This window comes from Megalobrama amblycephala, linkage group LG10 (genome assembly GCF_018812025.1).
Source record: "Megalobrama amblycephala isolate DHTTF-2021 linkage group LG10, ASM1881202v1, whole genome shotgun sequence".
NCBI classification, from domain to species: Eukaryota; Metazoa; Chordata; class Actinopteri; order Cypriniformes; family Xenocyprididae; genus Megalobrama; species Megalobrama amblycephala.
In genome coordinates this window covers 4,119,121-4,140,125 of record NC_063053.1, presented here as the reverse complement: position 1 = coordinate 4,140,125, position 21,005 = coordinate 4,119,121, and the positions used below count along the sequence as shown (strand labels likewise).

The 21,005-nt window shown below is 39.4% G+C and overlaps 1 protein-coding gene across 1 annotated transcript in view; it reads right to left on the bottom strand.

Moving 5' to 3' along the window:
* The window catches only part of LOC125276504 (cilia- and flagella-associated protein 46), a 99,871-nt gene that overhangs the window by 62,425 nt on the left and 16,441 nt on the right, over nt 1-21,005 (bottom strand). Inside the window, exons 5-16 of the mRNA XM_048204031.1 lie at nt 19,909-20,073; nt 18,190-18,313; nt 17,838-17,920; nt 14,988-15,275; nt 12,942-13,041; nt 12,745-12,840; nt 11,250-11,440; nt 6,933-7,152; nt 5,761-5,881; nt 2,556-2,676; nt 1,427-1,542; nt 355-461 (exon numbers count right to left, since the gene is read on the bottom strand). Coding sequence (XP_048059988.1) covers nt 355-461; nt 1,427-1,542; nt 2,556-2,676; nt 5,761-5,881; nt 6,933-7,152; nt 11,250-11,440; nt 12,745-12,840; nt 12,942-13,041; nt 14,988-15,275; nt 17,838-17,920; nt 18,190-18,313; nt 19,909-20,073 — 1,732 coding nt within the window. The remainder of the gene's footprint in view (nt 1-354; nt 462-1,426; nt 1,543-2,555; nt 2,677-5,760; nt 5,882-6,932; nt 7,153-11,249; nt 11,441-12,744; nt 12,841-12,941; nt 13,042-14,987; nt 15,276-17,837; nt 17,921-18,189; nt 18,314-19,908; nt 20,074-21,005) is intronic.

Sequence of the window (21,005 nt, the reverse complement as noted above, 5' to 3'; positions counted from 1 at the left end):
AATACAAGTGTGACTATGTCTTTCAGGACCATGTAATCTTTTCGAATCATGTCTATGATTTTTTGTTGTGTTCACATAGCAAGTGCCAAAACCTTTACCAAGTTTTGTACCATTCCAATGAAGTAAAAAAAAAACGTAAAATTTTTCAGTCAAAAATGACCGAACAGCAGCAGAGAGTTCAGTGCAAACCTGATTCTAAAGATTTCATTAGCATTTGATAGTGTTTAGGGTCCTGAATTTTATCACTGATTGGCTGTTGGGGTGTTGGGTTTGCGCTTAACTGGTTTGGAATCAAACATAATTTACAATATGCATTATGAGGGAAGAGTTTAGTAAGAAAGCAGCAGTTTGTACCTCAGCGTTGATGAAACGGACCTCAGCTAACAGACGCAGCAGCTCTCTCTGCGTGAGCTCGTCAGTCTGGTTTCTCAGCTCTGGACTCACTCTGTTCTTGTGTTTACCTACAATGATTGATTCAATCATTAGAACTCACATGCTAATGTTATAAACCTTCAGATTAGAAATGTGGTTCTCACACAAGCCTGTGAAAATGCATACAAACCGAATTGTACTGTCACTATTCAGAATTATGACAGATTGGGATCAGTTTGCTTCTGACATGATTCCCTAATTGAAACATCCTGATCTTCCCACTGGTGATTACGACGCCTTGGTCTCGTTTCGTCATGCCTTCAATTCTGACATGATTTGAATGCAGCATCAGGATCTTATTCACTAGCAGCTCGATTCATTTATGTAAATAAACAACACTGTTTATCTTTCTATTTCTCAGAATCAATGAAGATTAACTCATCGGTCACTTCGGCGCGATGATGAAATAGATGACTCTCAGAAGACTCAAAGCTTTAGTTTAGGCTTGTGAAACATTAATGATAAATGACAGATGGATCGAATCATTCTTATCTGTTCTAGGCATCACTCATGGATTTTTAAGACTTTAAAGAAAAGCTTGAAACGAAAGCCTAAATAAATCTTTGAAGATAATCAATAAAACCAGCAAACATAAGTGTGCATAAAGTAAAAACATACTTCTGAAAGGTAAAATGGATTAATTCTACACTTAATATCTAGGAAAGAAATGTCCAAAATCCAAGTAGAAATTAGTTTGCACTAAAATAAAAGCAATAAATAATTGCATATTCCAAATATTGTGAATTGTGTCATTTCTATGATACTAACATCAACAAACAGAACTGCAAACATAAAAACGCATGCAAGTGTTTCATTCTTCAGGGAAATCAACTTATGTATGACTTACTTCCCCTATAGAGAGTATGAACATTAAATGGGAAACCAGAAATTAGTTTAATATTACATACTTCTCCTGTAAACTTATTTTGAAAAATGAGCTATTTCCACCACATACATCATTTCGTTATCCCTCGCTCTCGTGGGGGTCACTTACTTGTGTTTTTCCATCGTCCGTCATCATAAAGCAGACAGAAGCGACAGGCCGCCCGGCACACATCAAAAACCTCCTGTTTTCGGGCAGTCTTGGCCAGTGACCCCCATAATTTCACCCTGTCAAAGAAACAAACAACACAGAAAGAACATGAGACCAAACATTTCAATCTGCAATTTCCTCTGCGTCTTCACTTCAGTCATACGAAATAATGAATTCCTCCTTTGGCTCTGCTGGTTTTATTCACATGTTCCCTCCTCGTGGAAGAAAAACAGAATTTTTTTTTCCCTGTAATGATGTCCTGGTGGGCCCGTATGTAGCCTTGAGAACAGAACTATATAATGATGAATTCTAGTGTGAAGCAGTAAGTCCATAGCCAGCCTTGTTTTAATGAACACATACAGTCTTTGATGCTTTTGGGAGTGAGTAAAACATGTGCACAATTTTTAGATTTAACAACTACATTCATTTGTGAGAGTAAAATGAATCACTCCCAAACTTATGGTTAACTAGACTACCAGTCAAATGTTTTTTGGAATAATGAAGATTCTTTTTAATGTTGTTGAAAGAAGTCTCTTCTGCTCACGAAGGCTGCATTTGTTTCATCAAAAGTACAGTAAAAATTGTGAAATATTATTTCAATTTCAAATAATTGCTTTCTATGTGTTACAAAATATTGCTGTTTCAAATAAATGCTGTTCTTTTAAACTTTATATTCATCAAAGAATACTGAAAAACAAAATGCATCAAGGTTTCCACAAAAATATGAAGCAGCACAACTGTTTTTAACATTGATAATAATCAGAAATGTTTCTTGAGCAGCAAATCATCATATTAGAATGATTTCTGAAGGATCATGTGACACTGAAGACTGGAGTAATGATGCTGAAAATTCAGATTTGATCACAGGAATAAATTACATTTTACTATGTATTCACATAGAAAACGGCTATTTTAAATCATAATAATATTTCACAATTTTACTGTATTTTTGATCAAATAAATGCAGCCCTAATCACAATTATTCCAAACTTTTCTCTGACAGTGTAAATAACTATTCCAACATATTAGCATCTTGTAAACGAGCAACATGGGGAGTAAAACACAGACACACATACACACACACACACACCTCTCTTTGTCATCTGAGCACTTGTCAAGTCCAGCCAAATGACCTTCAACCTTCTGCACACAGGTGATGTGATGTCGGGCTTTAGCAGCGAGCTGCGTCAGATAATCTTGTGCTCCATCAACTAGAAAAACAGAACCACAAAATACAATAAAATTAGTTCAATCTGTCTTCAAAAGCATTGTCGACACGGATGAATCTGGTATCGGTGGAATTGCATGAATTGCCTTCAGGCACTGACTGAATAGTTTAAAAAGACTTGTTCGGTAAACAAACTCATGCTAATACAATGATTAATAATAATACTAAGGTCATCATGAGCTTCAGGCTACAGAGCTGCAGGCACTGCTGTCAGCAACAACATGACAGTGAAGAATGTCTGTGGACAAACATCCTCATGGTGGGCGGTATGAACAAAATCTTATTTTACACTAAGAGTAATTTTATATAACAGATAGTATAATAGAGTCTCACGAATGAGCAGTCGAGCACAGAAGACCAACGACCAAGATCAGGATTTTCGTTTTGCTTTTCACCAAACCCTATCGTAAACCCGTAGAACACTTGGAATATACGACACGTGTAGCGAGAGATCATTCTGTGATACTTTCGCATCTTTTTTAAAAGCTTGAAAGAAAGAAGGGTTTACAGCATTAGAACAACACCAGGGTGAGTAAATGATGATGGAAAGGGTTAGTTCACCCAAAAATTCTGTCATTAATTACTCACCCTCATGTCATTCAAAACCCATAAGACCTTTGTTCAAGAAACTGATGAATAAAGTCGTTTTTTGTTTTGTTTTTCCACAGAAAAAGTATCTCGTCGCTTCATAAAATTAAGGTTGAACCACTGTAGTCACATGGACTATTTTAATGATGTCTTTAGTACCTTTCTGGGTGTTGAAAGTGGTAATTAAATTGCTGTCCATGGAGGAGTGAGAGAGCTCTCGGATTTCATCAAAAATATCTTAATTTGTGGAACGACATGAGGGTGAGTAATTAATGACAGAATTTAAATTTTTGGGTGAACTAACCTTTTACTTTTCATTTTTGTGTTAACTATCTCTTTAAAGTATAACATTTACAAAAAACAAAAATATATAATGATTTATTACACATACAGTGGGTACGGAAAGTATTCAGACCCCCTTAAATTTTTCACTCTTTGTTATATTGCAGCCGTTTGCTAAAATCATTTAAGTTTTTCCTCATTAATGTACACACAGCACCCCATATTGACAGAAAAACACAAAATTGTTGACATTTTTGCAGATTTATTAAAAAATAAAAACTGAAATATCACATGGTCCTAAGTATTCAGACCCTTTGCTCAGTATTTAGTAGAAGCACCCTTTTGATCTAATACAGCCATGAGTCTTTTTGGGAAAGATGCAACAAGTTTTTCATACTCTGCCATTCCTCCTTGCAGATCCTCTCCAGTTCTGTCAGGTTGGATGGTAAACGTTGGTGGACAGCCATTTTTAGGTCTCTCCAGAGATGCTCAATTGGGTTTAAGTCAGGGCTCTGGCTGGGCCATTCAAGAACAGTCACGGAGTTGTTGTGAAGCCACTCCTTCGTTATTTTAGCTGTGTGCTTAGGGTCATTGTCTTGTTGGAAGGCAAACCTTCGGCCCAGTCTGAGGTCCTGAGCACTCTGGAGAAGGTTTTCGTCCAGGATATCCCTGTACTTGGCCGCATTCATCTTTCCCTCGATTGCAACCAGTCGTCCTGTCCCTGCAGCTGAAAAACACCCCCACAGCATGATGCTGCCACCACCATGCTTCACTGTTGGGACTGTATTGGACAGGTGATGAGCAGTGCCTGGTTTTCTCCACACATACCGCTTAGAATTAAGGCCAAAAAGTTCTATCTTGGTCTCATCAGACTAGAGATAAATCTTATTTCTCACCATCTTGGAGTCCTTCAGGTGTTTTTTAGCAAACTCCATGCGGGCTTTCATGTGTCTTGCGCTGAGGAGAGGTTTCCGTCGGGCCACTCTGCCATAAAGCCCCGACTGGTGGAGGGCTGCAGTGATGGTTGACTTTCTACAACTTTCTCCCATCTCCCGACTGCATCTCTGGAGCTCAGCCACAGTGATCTTTGGGTTCTTCTTTACCTCTCTCACCAAGGCTCTTCTCCCCCGATAGCTCAGTTTGGCCGGACGGCCAGCTCTAGGAAGGGTTCTGGTCGTCCCAAACGTCTTCCATTGAAGGATTATGGAGGCCACTGTGCTCTTAGGAACCTTAAGTGCAGCAGAAATTTTTTTGTAACCTTGGCCAGATCTGTGCCTTGCCACAATTCTGTCTCTGAGCTCTTCAGGCAGTTCCTTTGACCTCATGATTCTCATTTGCTCTGACATGCACTGTGAGCTGTAAGGTCTTATATAGACAGGTGTGTGGCTTTCCTAATCAAGTCCGAATCAGTATAATCAAACATGGCTGGACTCAAATGAAGGTGTAGAACCATCTCAAGGATGATCAGAAGAAATGGACAGCACCTGAGTTAAATATATGAGTGTCACAGAAAAGGGTCTGAATACTTAGGACCATGTGATATTTCAGTTTTTCTTTTTTAATAAATCTGCAAAAATGTCAACAATTCTGTGTTTTTCTGTCAATATGGGGTGCTGTGTGTACATTAATGAACTTAAATGATTTTAGCAAATGGCTGCAATATAACAAAGAGTGAAAAATTTAAGGGGGTCTGAATACTTTCCGTACCCACTGTATGTAGTCAGCAGATCTGTCAGGACAAATGCTGTCTGTCAGATCACTGCGGCAGTGACGTGTGTAACAGTATTAAGAAAGCTCCGCTGATCTTCGACAGATAGGGCACAGATCAAACGCATCAGTCTGTCTGCCTCAGGCTGTCGGCAGGGAGAGCAGGCATTGATTACACACTGACTTATGGGACTAAAGGAGGGCTGAATTGATATTCCACATGTAGATCTGACATGGGAATTTGTCAGATGGCACGTCTATGCTATTATCAGCATAATGTCTCATAGCCAGACCTTTGAATAACAGCATAAACCTGTTTCACATATTAGTGTGTTGATATTTCTGTTCTCATCACATTACAATTATGACCTGTAGAAAGAAAACAGAATATGAAGCTCAAATCGTAACCCTAATAAAGACAGTTGCTGTTTAAGGCTGAGGCTACTGGTAGTCGCACAAATGAAAGTAAAATGAGATCAAAATCTCTAACCTTTGATTTTACGGTCAGCCTCCAGGACGGTTTGGAAAGCATCAGGTGCCAGAGCGATTCCAGCACTAACCAGCAGCGGGCGTCGCTTTTTCAAAATCTCACGCCCTCTTCCTTCTGTAGCCTAAGATAATATTACATAATCAATACAGTACAAAGAGCACAGCTCTGATACTAAACCTATAGTGAGCTGCTCATCTGAACAGCATGTTAAGGCATTAGAGGTGAGGTTTTCACATCCACGATACACTACTGTTCAAATAGTGGGGTTGGAAAGATTATTTAATGCTTTTTAAAAATATCTGCTCACCAAGGCTGCATTTATTTGATCAAAAATACAGTAAAAATTGTGAACTATTATTACAATGTAAAATAGCTGTTTTCTATGTGAATATATAGTAAAATGTAATTTATTCCAGTGATCAAAGCTGAATTTTCAGCATCATTACTCCAGTCTTCAGAGTCACATGATCCTTCAGAAATCATTCTAATATGCTGATTTGCTGCTCAAGAAACATTTCTAAATATTATCATTGTTGAAAACAGTTGTGCTGCTTCACATTTTTGTGGAAACCTTGATACATTTGATTTCTCAGGATTCTTTGATGAATAGAAAGTTCAAAAGAACAGCATTTATTTGACATAAATTCTTTTTATTTGAAATAGAATCTTTAATGTCACTTTTGGTCAATTTAATGCATCCTTGATGAATAAAAATATAAATTTCTTTTTAAAAGAAATCTTACTGACCCCAACCCTTTGAATGGTAGTGTATTTTAAATTTTTTACAACATTCTTATGCAGAGTGGCATGTATAATTTATATCAAAGTCATTTCTCAGAATGCAAAGCACTACCGAGGTTGCATTTCAGGATGCTGTTGAAGGGGCCATTCATACAGGACACATTATTTTTGTTCCGTCTCTGTTATTTTTAGTCTATGTGTCGCATCTTGCCATTTTTCAACATCTCATGCAGCAATTTTAAGACACAGTTGCCAAGTTAAAAATAGTTCTTTTGAAAAACACATCACAAGATGTTTTGTTTTCTCGCACTCCATCAAGCTGCACAGAACCGACCCTGACTGAACGGCCCCTCAGAAGACAGCTGTCTACGTGCGGAGGAAAGCCACTCAAGAGGTTTTGTAAGTGGACTCTTCATCTTCAGTGTCCAAACCTGTTGTATGAGTTTGGCGGCCTGGTCCTCGGTGCGCGTGGGAGCGCTGTGGAGGGAGAAGCGCAGCTGGAGGAGGCGTAAGGAGGAGGACAGATGCTCCGAGTGACTGTCCAGCTGAAGGGCTTTCTCAAGATGTTTCATGGCAGATTCCAGCTTTTCATCCTCCTCATCTAAAGCGGCCAGCTCAGTATGAACCTGACTAAACACGTCCAGTAGCATGCTGTGGACAAACACAGACACGCACAATGCATGACTTTACTTCTCCCATGCAACACAAAAAAAGTCAGTTAGCAGAGGGTTAAGTGGCAGAGGGGAAGATTATCAGTGATAGATTGATAGTCCACTTTAGACATTCTACCAACTATAAGTAACTTCACAACTACATGTCAACTAACTCAGAGTATTAGTAGACTGTCAGGTTCAGGTTAGTAGAATAAGTTGACATGTAGTTGCAAAGTTACTTATAGTCAGTAGAATGTCTAAAGTGGACCATCGAAATAAAGTGTCACCTGCTTAAATTTCACAAAGAATTACATGACTTCAGAAGACACAGAATATAGTGCATGTAACTAATTTTAGGATTTTCTTTGTCTTATTTTGGAGCCTCTGGTCACTGTCTGCTTTCATTATATAAACATGTTTTATATTCTGCTAAACATCTCTTTTTATGTTTCACATAGGAAAGAAATACATAAAATAAAGTAAATGATGACAGAATTTTCTTTTCCGGGTGAATTATTCTTTTAATGCCTTCAACAGAAAACGTCTTGGGTTACTAGTGTAACCCTTGTTCCCTGAGTAAGGGAACGAGACGCTACGTCAGTGACGTGATGGGAATCCTCTGCATTTTTGTGTTCGTGAAGCACTATTGTATCTAACCAATGAGAGAACGCGACGTCAGAGGCGGGTGACGTCACGGACCGGAACCTATAAAGCATGCCCGGAAACAAAGAACGCTAGCTTCTGTGATATGTCTGAAGTAAGCGCTCCAGGCATGCTGGAGGTACGGCAACATGACGTAGCGTCTCGTTCCCTTACTCAGGGAACAAGGGTTACACTCGTAACCCAAGACGTTCCCTTTCGTGGGAACTATCGACGCTACGTCAGTGACGTGATGGGAACGCTGTCCCAACTACGCCGTGCCTCCGAGTGCCTGGCTACTATCTTGTAAAACCAAAGCACCCGGAGTTCTACTCACATTAAGATTATAAAATCTGATGAAGGTGTGCTGGGATGACCATCCAGCAGCACCACAAATATCAGCCAAGGAAACCCCTGACATATGAGCTCTTGAAGCAGCCATACCTCTCGTTGAGTGTGCCCTGACATCCAAAGGGCACATGAAGCAGCCATACCTCTCGTTGAGTGTGCCCTGACATCCAAAGGGCACGGGTGCCCTAGGGCCTTATAAGTCAATGCGATGGCCTCAACCACCCATTTACTCATCCTCTGCTTGGACGCTGGGCCCCCTCGACTCGGGGACCCATAACATACAAATAGTTGGTCTGATTTTCTCCACAGGGCAGCTCTGTGAACATATGCGTCCAATGCCCTCACAGGGCACAGCAGATTAAGTCTTTCCTGATCCGGTTTAATGAACGGAGGGGGATAAAAAGCCTCCAAAACGATAGGACCTGGGACCCTAGTGGGGACCTTAGGAATGTAACCAGGCCTTGTATGTAGAAAGGCCTTAACCATGCCTGGTGCAAACTCTAAACATGATGGTAAAACCGAAAGAGCTTGAAGGTCCCCTATCCTTTTCAAAGATGAAATGGCCAGTAAAAACACAGTCTTCAATGTAAGCATTTTATCTGACACATTTTCCAAAGGTTCAAAGGGCGCCTCAGCCAACCCCTGTAACACAATGGCTAAATCCCAGGTCGGAGATTTTGGGCGTACTGAAGGCCTCAGCCTGAGTGCGCCACGAAGGAAGCGAATGACTAAGGGGTCTCGACCTACCGAGACACCACCCATAGGAACATGATAGGCTGAAATAGCAGCAACATACACTTTTAGCGTGGAATGAGTTAAACCTTCTGAAAGTTTTTCTTGAAGGAATTGAAGCACACAGCTGATAGATGAATGGACTGGGTCCAACCTATGATGACTACACCATGTAGAGAACACCTTCCACTTATACATATAAAGCTTCCTTGTAGATGGAGCCCTGGACTGAAGGATGGTCTCCACAACCTCGGTTGGGAGACCAGATTCTATGAGCCTTGCCCCCTCAGAGGCCAGGCCCACAGTTTCCACATTCCTGGACGGGGATGTAAGATCATGCCCCCCGCTTGGGACAGGAGATCCTGTCTGACTGGAAGCTCCAGAGGAGAGCCGTGAAGAAGCGATACTAGGTCCGCAAACCATATTCTCGTTGGCCAGAAAGGAGCCACCGATATTAAGTCCACCCCTTCCTGACGGACTTTGTCCAAAACTCCCGGGAGCAGAGAGACTGGGGGAAAAGCATACAGGCGCCGCCCCGGCCACGTCTGTATCATGGCATCCAACCCCAGAGGAGCTGGATGCCTCAGAGAGTACCACAGAGGGCATTGAGTTGACTCCTCTGTGGCAAAGAGATCGACTTCCGCTCGACCGAATGTTTTCCATATAAGCTCCACTACCTCGGAGTGAAGCTTCCATTCCCCCGGACTCGCGCTCTGCCTCAACAGAGCGTCCGCCCCCATATTCAAATACCCCGGAATATACGCCGCCCTCAGCGAGAGAAATTTCCCTTGGGTCCACAGGAGGATGCGACTGACTAATTTGCATAGTGGACGAGACTGCAATCCCCCTTGGTGATTTATGTAGGAGACCACCGTAGTGTTGGCCCCTCAGGTCGGGGAGGAAGTGCTTCAGAGCCTGAAACACTGCCAGCATCTCCAGCTGATTTATGTGCCAGGAGACCTGGTGTACCTCCCAAAGACCTTGAGCTGAGCGACCACTCATGATCGCTCCCCAGCCCGTGAGGGACGCATCTGTCATAAGCATTACGCGACGACATGAAGTTCCCAACACGGGTCCCTGGGACAGGAACCAAGGCTTTTTCCACATGACCAGAGCACGAAGGCATCGCCGCGGTCGGGAGGTCGGGAAAGAACGGCAGTCCCCGACGCTGGGGTAGTGACCTAGCTGGGAGAAAGCGTTCATCTAGCTTGCTTTTTATTTTTGGAACGCTTTCCTCCGCGGGCCAGCTTATTTTCAGTTTTTCCACTGCCCGGGTCACTACCTCCATAAGCTCCTCATGGGCTGGAGATGAGGGTGACGGTCCCTCATCTCCACCCTCGACACCTTCAACATCAACCTCCTCGGAGGAAGATATATTCAGTGTCGGTGCCTCCTTTTGGGGGGAAGAAACCGCAGCGTGTGCTTCCACCACCAACGGAGAGACACTAGATCTAGCAGGTAAGGGGAGCGATAAGGCAGAGCCCGTCTCTCCACCCTCTACTAGATCCATTTGTGAACCCCACGAGTGCAGCCTTCGCTGTGCCTCGGCAGCAGCGGGACCAGACCCGCGGGGAACACTCGCCGCCGCGCCCTCCTCAAAGAGCGCTCGGCGTGAGCGCAGCGTCCTGAGAGTGAGCCTCTCACAGTGCACACAGACAGCCCCCTCGAGAGCTGCCTGTGCGTGCTCAACTCCCAGGCACTTCACACACATCTCGTGTGTATCCCCCGCCATGATGAATCGCGGGCAAGGAGGTGCACACTTAGTGAAACGCTGGCTTTCCGTCATTTTATATATATGTGTATGTGTCTTATTCACTTGTTTTGGAAACTCTTGTCCTCAGACGAAGAGATCACTTTTTGGCGAGATGGTAGACAAACAACAGTAAATAAGACAGACAAGATACAAATAGCGCTTACTGAAGACAACAGAAGCTAGCGTTCTTTGTTTCCGGGCATGCTTTATAGGTTCCGGTCCGTGACGTCACCCGCCTCTGACGTCGCGTTCTCTCATTGGTTAGATACAATAGTGCTTCACGAACACAAAAATGCACAGGATTCCCATCACGTCACTGACGTAGCGTCGATAGTTCCCACGAAAGGGAACCTAAATAACCCCTTCATGTATTTTTTCTACAGTAAACAGTATAACAAATGCACTGGAGTGAAAGAAACATGTATTTTCAAAAATGATGTTCTTCCAAATGATGGTTTCCAGTATAAATTTCTAAACATTCTTAAATCAAGATACATCTACTAGAGATACATTTGCTTCTCCAGTAAATGTATCTTGATTTAAGAATGTTTAGATATTTGTATGGGAAAAGAAGACAGAAATACTGAGGAAGAACATCTTTTTTTGCAGTTCACACAAACCTGTCTGTGCTGTCCAGCGCTCGTGCGAGTGTGAGCAAAGGTTTCTTGACTCTCTTTCGGAGGTTGTGTTGGAGGAGCGGAAGACACGCGTTCCACTGACACGCACACACCGCTTGAGTCACCCGAGCGTCTCCTTCCTTCAGTGCCGTCTGCAGTAACGCATCCAACCGGACGATTACACTTAACTGGAGCTGCAAGAACCAAGACCTTCACTCAAAACAGGGTGCAATTAAAACTGCTTTTATTAGAAATGCATGTGAAACTTTATATTCATCTGAAAGAGATAAAGAACTTGTGGCCTTTTTGTAGTGGAGACAGTCATTGTAAAGAGTGCAGATTTTGTATGGTCATTAACATACTTAAATTTTTCCAGCAATTCTTTTGGCTTCTAGTTTTGTTTTCGGTATTAAAACAAAGGTAAAATAAATATAAATATTAGATACTAAATATTACATTCTTAAAATTAAACAACTTAAACAAAAAAACTGAAATAGATATGTCTATGTTGAAGAACTAAGATTACTCAAATAAAACAAAAAAGCTATATAGAAATATTTTTAAGTACACAATAACTGCCATGTAGGAACTATTTTGGCACTGCAAAAAATGAAAAAATAAATCCTGAAAATATTCCTAATGAAAAAATTCCTTACTCCCTATTTTTGACTTGTTTTCCAGCACAAATATCTTAACACTTAAAACATAATTAATTTAATAAGAAACACAAGTCAGATATTTGTAAGATATTGATTTCAGGGAATATAACATCTAATATATAATATATAACATATATAATATATAACATATAATATATATGTTTTGTTTTGTTTTTGTCCCGCTGGCAAATTGTTGTTTTGTACTGTATGAGATTTTATGGGGTTTGCCAATGAATTATAAGCAGATCTAAATTAAACAGATTTTGTATCACATATGTTACAGTATTTATTCATCTCTGTTAATGTTAGTTAATAAAAATACAACTGTTCACTGTTAGTTCATCTCAGCTCAGGTCCATTAAATAATGTTAACAGATTCAAGTTTGATTTTAATAATGTATTAGTAAATGTTAAAATTAACATGAACTAAGATGAATAAATGCATTATAAATATTGTTCATTGTTAAATTAACAAATGGAACCTTATTGTAAAGTGTCACGGTTTATTTGTCCAGTTTATAAATGTTGTTGATGTGTTTTACTGTGTAAATTACTTTGGCCAGCATGAGTTGTTTCAAATGTGCTATAGAAAAAATGAATGAATGAATATATGAACAGCTCTGGAGAGGGGAAAAACTGTGAGATTGGATGGAAAAATCAGACCTCTAGCACACAAGGAGATTATATGGTTTGCGAATCAATATTAATATCCTTTTTAAAATCACCACTTCCCAATACTTTCCCAATAACACAAACATAAACAGTCTACGATAATAAAACATTGAAGCCTTCTGGGTATGAATGTTTCCACAGCAAAGGAAGAAAATAGGAAGCAGCACCTCCACACTGGATCTGGAGTAATTCTCCATTCCGTCTCTGTGCTTGTTGAGGTCGAGCTCACACTGCACACACTCCATCATTATACGCTGACCAACCTTCAAGAACAGAATACAAGACCTTTGTGTTCACAAACACAACAGGGAGCAAGCATAAGTAAGGAAAGAAGCGCTTTGTGAGGAAACATCGGTCTACTTACGGTGACATTTGAGGCTCTGAGCTCCTTCAGGCAGTCGGACGCCATCTGATGTTGCTGTAACTGCAGGGAGAGGAACGCCAGCTCTAACAAGAGCACAACTCTGAAATCATGAGGAGAGACACTCAAAGTGATTACATAGGAATAGGAATATTGTAAGATGTATTTTGAGTGAGTGGAGAGTGAATGCGATTTCCAGAAGCGCAACTTTTGTTGTGCTGCTCTGAAATTCCGTGTGATGCAGCAAAAGTTTCTGAACTTTTGTTCACATGATGAAGCTTTTTTTAATAACTTTGCAATGCACCATCCCCATTGAAATCAATGGACAAACAGATTCTCAGACACAGCATTTATTCTAGTGTTCAGACGCTTACATTGAAATTGTTGCTCTTAAAGGGATAGTTCACCCAAAAATGAAAATTTGATGTTTATCTGCTTACCCCCAGGACATCCAAGATGTAGGTGACTTTGTTTCTTCAGTAGAACACAAATGATGATTTTTAACTCCAACCATTGCCGTCTGTCAGTCAAATAATGCGAGTGAATGGGAACTCTATCAATAAGAGTTGAAAAAACTTGCATAGACAAATCCAAATTAAACCCTGCGGCTCGTGACGACACATTGATGTCCTAAGACACCAAACGATCGGTTTGTGCGAGAAACCGTACAGTATTTATATAATTTGTTTACCTCTAAAACACCACTATGTCCAACTGCGTTCAGCACTCGCTTAGTGAGGTCTGATCGCGCTCTGACAACGGCAGTGATGTCTCGCGCTTATACTTCAATGAGTGCAAGACATCACTTCAGCTGTCAGAGCGCAGTCAGACCTCATTAACCGGATGTGGAGGGCAGTTGGACATGTGGTGTTTTAGAGGTAAAAAAATTTCTCGCACAAACCGATCGTTTAGTGTCTTAGGACATCAATGTGTCGTCACAAGCCGCAGGGTTTAATTTGGATTTGTCTATGCAAGATTTTTCAACTCTTATTGATAGAGTTCCCATTCACTCACATTATTTGACTGAAAGACGGCAACGGTTGCAGTTAAAAATCATCATTTGTGTTCTACTGAAGAAACAAAGTCACCTACATCTTGGATGCGCTGGGGGTAAGCAGATAAACATCAAATTTTCATTTTTGGGTGAACGATCCCTTTAATATTCAGGCTTTGGTAATTGAGTAAATAAACGCTTAGTACATTAGAGTTCAAAATTGTGGGGTCTGTCAGATTGTTTTTTCTGCAAGGATGCATTAAAGTGATCATAAAGGGCAGAAAGACATTTATAATGTTACAGATTTAAATTTGAAATAAATGCTTTCTATTAATCAAAAAATAAAATAAAATAATATAACATGTATTTCCACAAAAATATGAACTGTTTTCAACATTGATAATAATCAGAAATGTTTCCTGAGCATCAAATCATCATATTAGAATGATTTCTGAAGGATAATGTGACACTGAAGACTGGAGTAATGTTGCTGAAAATTCAGTTTTGATCACAGGAATAAATTACAGTTTACTATATATTCACATAGAAAACAGCTATTTTGGATTAAAATAATATTTCACAATTTTTACTGTAGCTTTGATCAAATAAATGCAGCCTTAGTGAACATGAGAGACTTCTTTTAAAAAATCTGCATTTAAAACATTCAGTCCATGGGCAGGACCAGAAATATTGATGACATCAATATTTGTCCAATGACATGCACTCACGAAAGAAAATTTCCTTTTCCCTTACATTTATTTTAAATGATACATAGCAATAGCTAGTATCAAATCACGTTTTGTTGGTGTTTTGCTCATGCTTTCATGTTTTGCCAGATAATACATAATCCAAAGCCTATTGGCTATATAAAAAAGGAAGAGCCCAGCCAAATGACCCACCCCAACTTCCTGTTTTAAAAGGAGATACATCATGAAAACAAATTCTTACAGTCCTAAAGTTATACTGAAATGAGAAATCTGTATGAAAAACATTGCACTTGCATTTCGACATTAACATCATGATGTTGCTGTGACAGTGCCGAATGTTAGACACACCTGTCAGTCAATGGGATGGACGAGCCGTGATCCAGAGAAACACTGGAGCTGCAGGAGCTGGACGGAGGCCTGGAGTTGAGGATACTGGGTGGCGCACTAGAGCTCAGTGTGATGGGTGGAGGACTCGACTCAGGGAGGTTGGGTGGAGCACTAGAGCTGTACATGTGCGGTGGAGGACTGGAGACCTGGATGACGGACGCTTCGGGTTCTGATGACTGCGTCAGCAGCAGGAAAATCTCCTTCAGTGCCTTTACCTCATCTCTCCTTATATCATTTACATCAACCATACTGTGAAGAACATGGAAACAAAAACACTTAGTCTCACTGATTTCAGTGTTTTGCAAGCTCAAACAGAAGAACATGGCACTAGCAGCAACAAAGTCATGGGTTCATTTCCGAGGAAAAATATGTATACCGTTTCTTCCAGAAAAAAATTTGTTTTTTAACATCTGACAAGTGCTGTGACATATTGTAAAGCGACTTTTATTACCCAACTTGTTTGCTTTCAATTAGTGCAGGTTTTGTATTTCTTTTTGGAACTGATTGATCGTAGGCCTCGCTGATCTGAGCTCATGCACCTGAGTTTTTGAGTGAAAAGCATTCACTCAAGCTTATTCATCTCAAAAACACTGAGGTGCATGAGCTCAGATCAATGAGGCCTACGATCAATCAGTTCCAAAAAGAAATACAAAACCTGCGCTAATTGAAAGCAAACAAGTTGACATAAAGATGGCATCCAATATTTTTGTAGGCCGGTAACAAGGTGGGGGAAAAATGTATAACATTAACTAGCTTTTCAGGAAAAAGAAAATCCTTTCCGTGACAAAGTGACCGAAAAAACAATTCACAATGTGAATTAACTTCAAGCATGCAAAACATGTGCAAAGTGCACACATTTGTATTCATGACGAATGAGAGAAGAAAGTGAGCCCAAGTTATAATGAATGCCACTACAATTGAATTATATTTTCATTCCTGTTCTTTTCTGAATACCATTAAATTTAAAGGAAATGTTGTAAAATACATGCATTTATAGTGTTTATAATGTTTAGTTTTATTTAATTGTATTTTACATTCATTTTTGAATGCAATAATAAGATGTGACTTATGCCAAGATGCGTCTTACGAGGTTTTTTCTCTCAAACTAGTGAGTGACTAAGTCATGTGTGAACGGTGCCTTCAATGCAATGTTGCTTTAGATAAAAACATCTGCCTAAATGTAAATTTCTAGTTAAATGTAACAAATGTAAGGAAATTCTTAACATTATTTGATAGTGGGTCTTTGTGCTCCGGTAATTATAGTGTTAAAATATGCAGCAATACTGTATTGAAAATGTACATTAATAATGCTAATTTATGCATATACCTGCTGCTCCAGAAGGATAAAAACAGCTGTGGAAACCAGAAAAAGAAAGTCAAAGAAATAAGATTCTCTGACAGTGTATCAGAGGGGCCTTTTTGAGATTTATTGTCAGACAAACACATCCTTCTGAGATGTTGCCTGGTCCCTGCTGTCTGCGGCTAAAAAGAGTTCGCCTAAACGAGTGAAATGCACTTGAGAGATAGAGATATCGTAACAGGTATGTGAAATTCATATGCAATGCCCTTGAAAGCAAACCTCAGATGATGGTCCAGATGACGGATGTGAAGCGGGTGCCGGTGCTTATAGATCTGTAAGCATCCTGGATTTGTAACCCTGAAGATGCTCTAAAGAGATGATGGGGCAAATTCCTCCATCCTTCTTTGGAACAAAGAACTGCACTGACTGTAAATGCTCCGCTCTGTTTTGATTCATAGCTGGCGAGATTTACTGTTACTACCTCAGAAGACACAGAAGGCCTTGGTGGACATAACCGAGTTACCGTATATTGCGTATTTTATGCCACCCTTGACTCTAGTGACTATATTATATTTGACAGGTGGGCAGAAGCTGCAACCATACACAGATCAAGACTTTTTTAACATGTCTAATTAGATTATATTAGACCCCACAGTCCGTGTGAGTCTTTATGAAAACACTTGATATGCATCTCTGTAACTTTTTTTGAGGAATCCAGCTGTAGTATTTGTCTGAGTTCATATCCAATGCTTTTAAATAAGCGATCTGATGACAGACTGAGAGACCCACCACATCTAAACCACAGGAGTCAATAGCCATGTTTCCATCCACCTTTTTTTTTGTACGCATTATGGGATATTGCATAAAAAATGCTGGAAATGGATGGAAACATGATGGGAATAAATTCTAAAAATGTGGATTAAAAAAGTATGCACTCAATTGAGCCAGAACATTTTTATCTGATAAGACCAATGCGCAACAATAAACTCATGTGACTTTGCCTCAGGCTGTGATTGGATAACTGGACTAACCAGCAGACCAATCGCATTACCGCATCTCAAATGTTGGTTTGGTGGTTCACAAACGCCTGATCCAAAGGCTGTCATCAGAATGATTTGGTTTAATTCCCTCCAGAAGCGTCTCACATGATTGCGTTCCAAACACCAGCATCCGAACACAAGAGAACATGACAGCATTTATTGCACTGCGTCTGCCGCTCTGAGACACAAATCATTTATGATGAAGCAAAAAAGAGCCTCATTGCAGCAACTTTCATTTGATATTTTGTGGCAATTTCCCAGGAAGTGACAATTTTGTTCGCTTGAACACATGGGATGGAAACGCTGCTTTATTCGCTATTCCAATTTTGTGAATAATTTAAATTCGCAACTTTGAATGGAAACACAGCTAATGCAGTTTGGCTTTTGAAGATAGCATTAAATAAAAACATTAGGAATGAACCCAATTTAAAATAACCAAAACAAGGTGAACTGGAAAAAAGTCCTCCTTACTGTTTAAGCCTTTGGATCTTGTAGACCACAAGCAATCTAGGGTTTTCATCATTCAACTTGACATCCAAGAGGTTGTGTCGAACCTGCGGAGACAGTAACTACATTTAGCACAATTGCATTCATTAATTTAGCAGATGCTTTTATACTGAGGGAATGAGCAGCAATATTTGCACTAAATAAGATATGAGCCAAAAACATGGCAGTTGTGTGGAGAATAAAGAAAACGCACAAGATAAACCAACGTTTTGGTGAAAAAGAGCCTGAGCTAACATTGAGCTAGGTCACAGCTGCTTGAGGAGGATTAATAAACGGAAGTGACATGCAATACACAAGAGAGTGTCTAAAGATTTACCTGTATGGAGAAAAGCCAGGGATAAAGCTCTAGTTTATGTGATTCTATAAAATCAGAGGTGACCTTGGCCATGGCAGCTGCTTCTTTTCTCTTCCCAGCATCAAGCAGACATTCAACAAGGTGTCTGAATAGAAACACAAGGTGAAAACAACATGAAATATGAGCCTTCACTCCATTCACTTGGACACAAATTTTTATGTTGTGTGTTTTACTGCAGGCCTTTGCCATTTGAATTTCCAATGAAACCTCTTCGATAAAAGACTGTAGAGTCAAGGCAAAGAGTCGGATTCAATTTAAGATCAATGACAAAGCTCTTATAACTTTTATTAGAGATGGGTTTCCATTGTGCTGCAGGATTATATGGCTACAACAATAAAACAATCATAAAAGAGTTTGATCACTTCATAAGGATTTATATAAGTTGACCTATAAGTGTAAGTGGTTTAAAAAGCCTGAAACCCAACATAAATGAAAGTGCAGCATATCTATGAGCTCTGAACCGAATCATCTGCAGAATCCCTGGAGATCTGTGCTGTCATTTCAGGAGTTCAAAGGTCACGACTGCCTCAAAAGAGCCAAACTTCTAAAGGCTGCGCTCTTGTCCTAATTAATGACTTTGCACCATTGAAAATGGCATTAACTGCATTTGATATAATAATTTTACATATGAATCTGACAAAAATGTGGAAATTACACTGCAAAACTATAAAGAACTAATGCATAAAGAAAGTCTTCAGCACTTTCTTGTGAAAATTACTCAGTTGTGTTTCTCATTAAATTCTTATTACATACACATTTTTATTTAAGGCAAGACCCTACAACTGAATAATGTAACATCTTTAACTAAACTATGTCCCCATTAATCACAGTAAATTAAGACAATTGTTTTCTGAAATGTTATATTTAGATATGCAAATGTGGCATTATCTAACCAAGTTCAAAATTCTTTACAGAGGATATCAATTTTTATCACTCCAGAATTCAGAAAGTACAGCCAGAAAAGAAAAAAATATCACATTTTTAAGAATAAAATGTTATATAAATCAGTTCATAATATATGAACAAACCCCGTAAAAATGCATGCATGATATGTGATGTGATATATGATATGAATGATATGATATGTTAAGTCTGGTGTATGTAAAGCTACTTAACTGGAGTAATGTAATCTACAGATGCCAATAGATAAAGTGAAATAAAATAAACACTTAAATGTGTATTTAAGATGTTTTAGATGTTATGGATGTTAAGCAAAATAGACCAAAATCCCAAAATTGACCAGTGCATGAAAAAACAATGGTTTTGCCTGAAGTGCATTAGATGAAACAAAAACTAATATGATGTATAACTATAACTAGCATACAATTTATATAATATACCAAGATTTTATTTGCATTCCCAATGTTCCAAAAACATGCTTCATTTTCTTATGCAAAACATAATTTTGCATATTTCTTTTCTTTGCCACTGGATTGAATTATGACCTGGACACTGAACTTGGCATTGTTCATAATATTCACCCACATATATGTTATAAATAAAGGTGCATGTATATATAAGGTAAAGCTACAATTTTCACAGAAATTGCTAGTGAATTTAACAAATAATTATAAATAAATGGCAAGAAACATTATGAATTAAACAGTATTTTCTTGTTCACAGGGTTCCTTTGGGTGCATAAAACAATAATTTCATTTCAAAGGGTTAGAAGCCACCTACAGCATTAGTTCAGCCCTCCATGCATGGTCAGGATCCTGAACCTCCTCTAGAGCCTTGACCACCTGTGTGAGAGAAGATACCAGGTTCTGACGCTTCCCAGGCCTCAGGAACAGCCTGACGGATTGCAGGTACAACAGCGAGGCGTTGAAAACCAGGAAATAATATCTAATGAAGTAAGAATGAGGCAGGAAGAGGAAGCAGAAAGTAGCCCGATTAATTATTCAAGTTATCACTGTTGGGAAGATCAGTATCCGATTATTCAGTACATCTCAATCTATACTGCACGCTGGGCTTAGATCTGAAACCTAGTAAATGTGTAATGAGCACAAGGCAAAGGCCTTTCAAAGAGCCACGGGAGACCTCAATGTCCATGAGAAATAAAGCAATTATTGCAGAATGGTTGAGGAATGCAGAATCCAACAAAAAGACGGTTGAAGACTCTATTTCAGAGTGGCTAATTTATCCACTAGAGAACGGCATATTAGCAGAGAGTATCTGAGAAGTGTTTCCTCTGGCAGTGCCTGAGATGAAGAAATGCAGTGATTAAACATCCATCTCTGGCCAATTACAAGTTTACAGTAGATAACATCATCCAGCCGAGCTCTGTGTGCTGTATGTCCCTTGATAGTTTGTTACTTTCCTAGAGTTAATGTATCAAAGTTTACTCCAGAAGGAGTTCCTTAGTGTTGAAACGACAGGCGTTTATGATTGATGATCTGGCATAATGCTGAAACATTTAAATCGAAACAATTTTCTTTCCATTTCAGTGGCTGTTACAAGATGTTTCAGAGGTTGTAAAAGGTGATGTGCTTTGCCAGGAAACATCCTCTGCTGTTATATATATATATATATATATATATATTAGTTGCAAGAAAAAATATTTGAAGCACTTGCAGAATCTGTGAAAATGTGAATAATTTTAATAAAATAAGAGAGATCATACAAAATGCATGTTATTTTTTATTTAGTACTGTCCTGAGTAAGATATTTTACATAAAAGATGTTTACATATAATCCATAAGACAAAAAAATAGCTGAATTTATTAAAATGACCCAGTTCAAAAGTTTGTGAACCATTGAGTCTCAATACTGTGTGT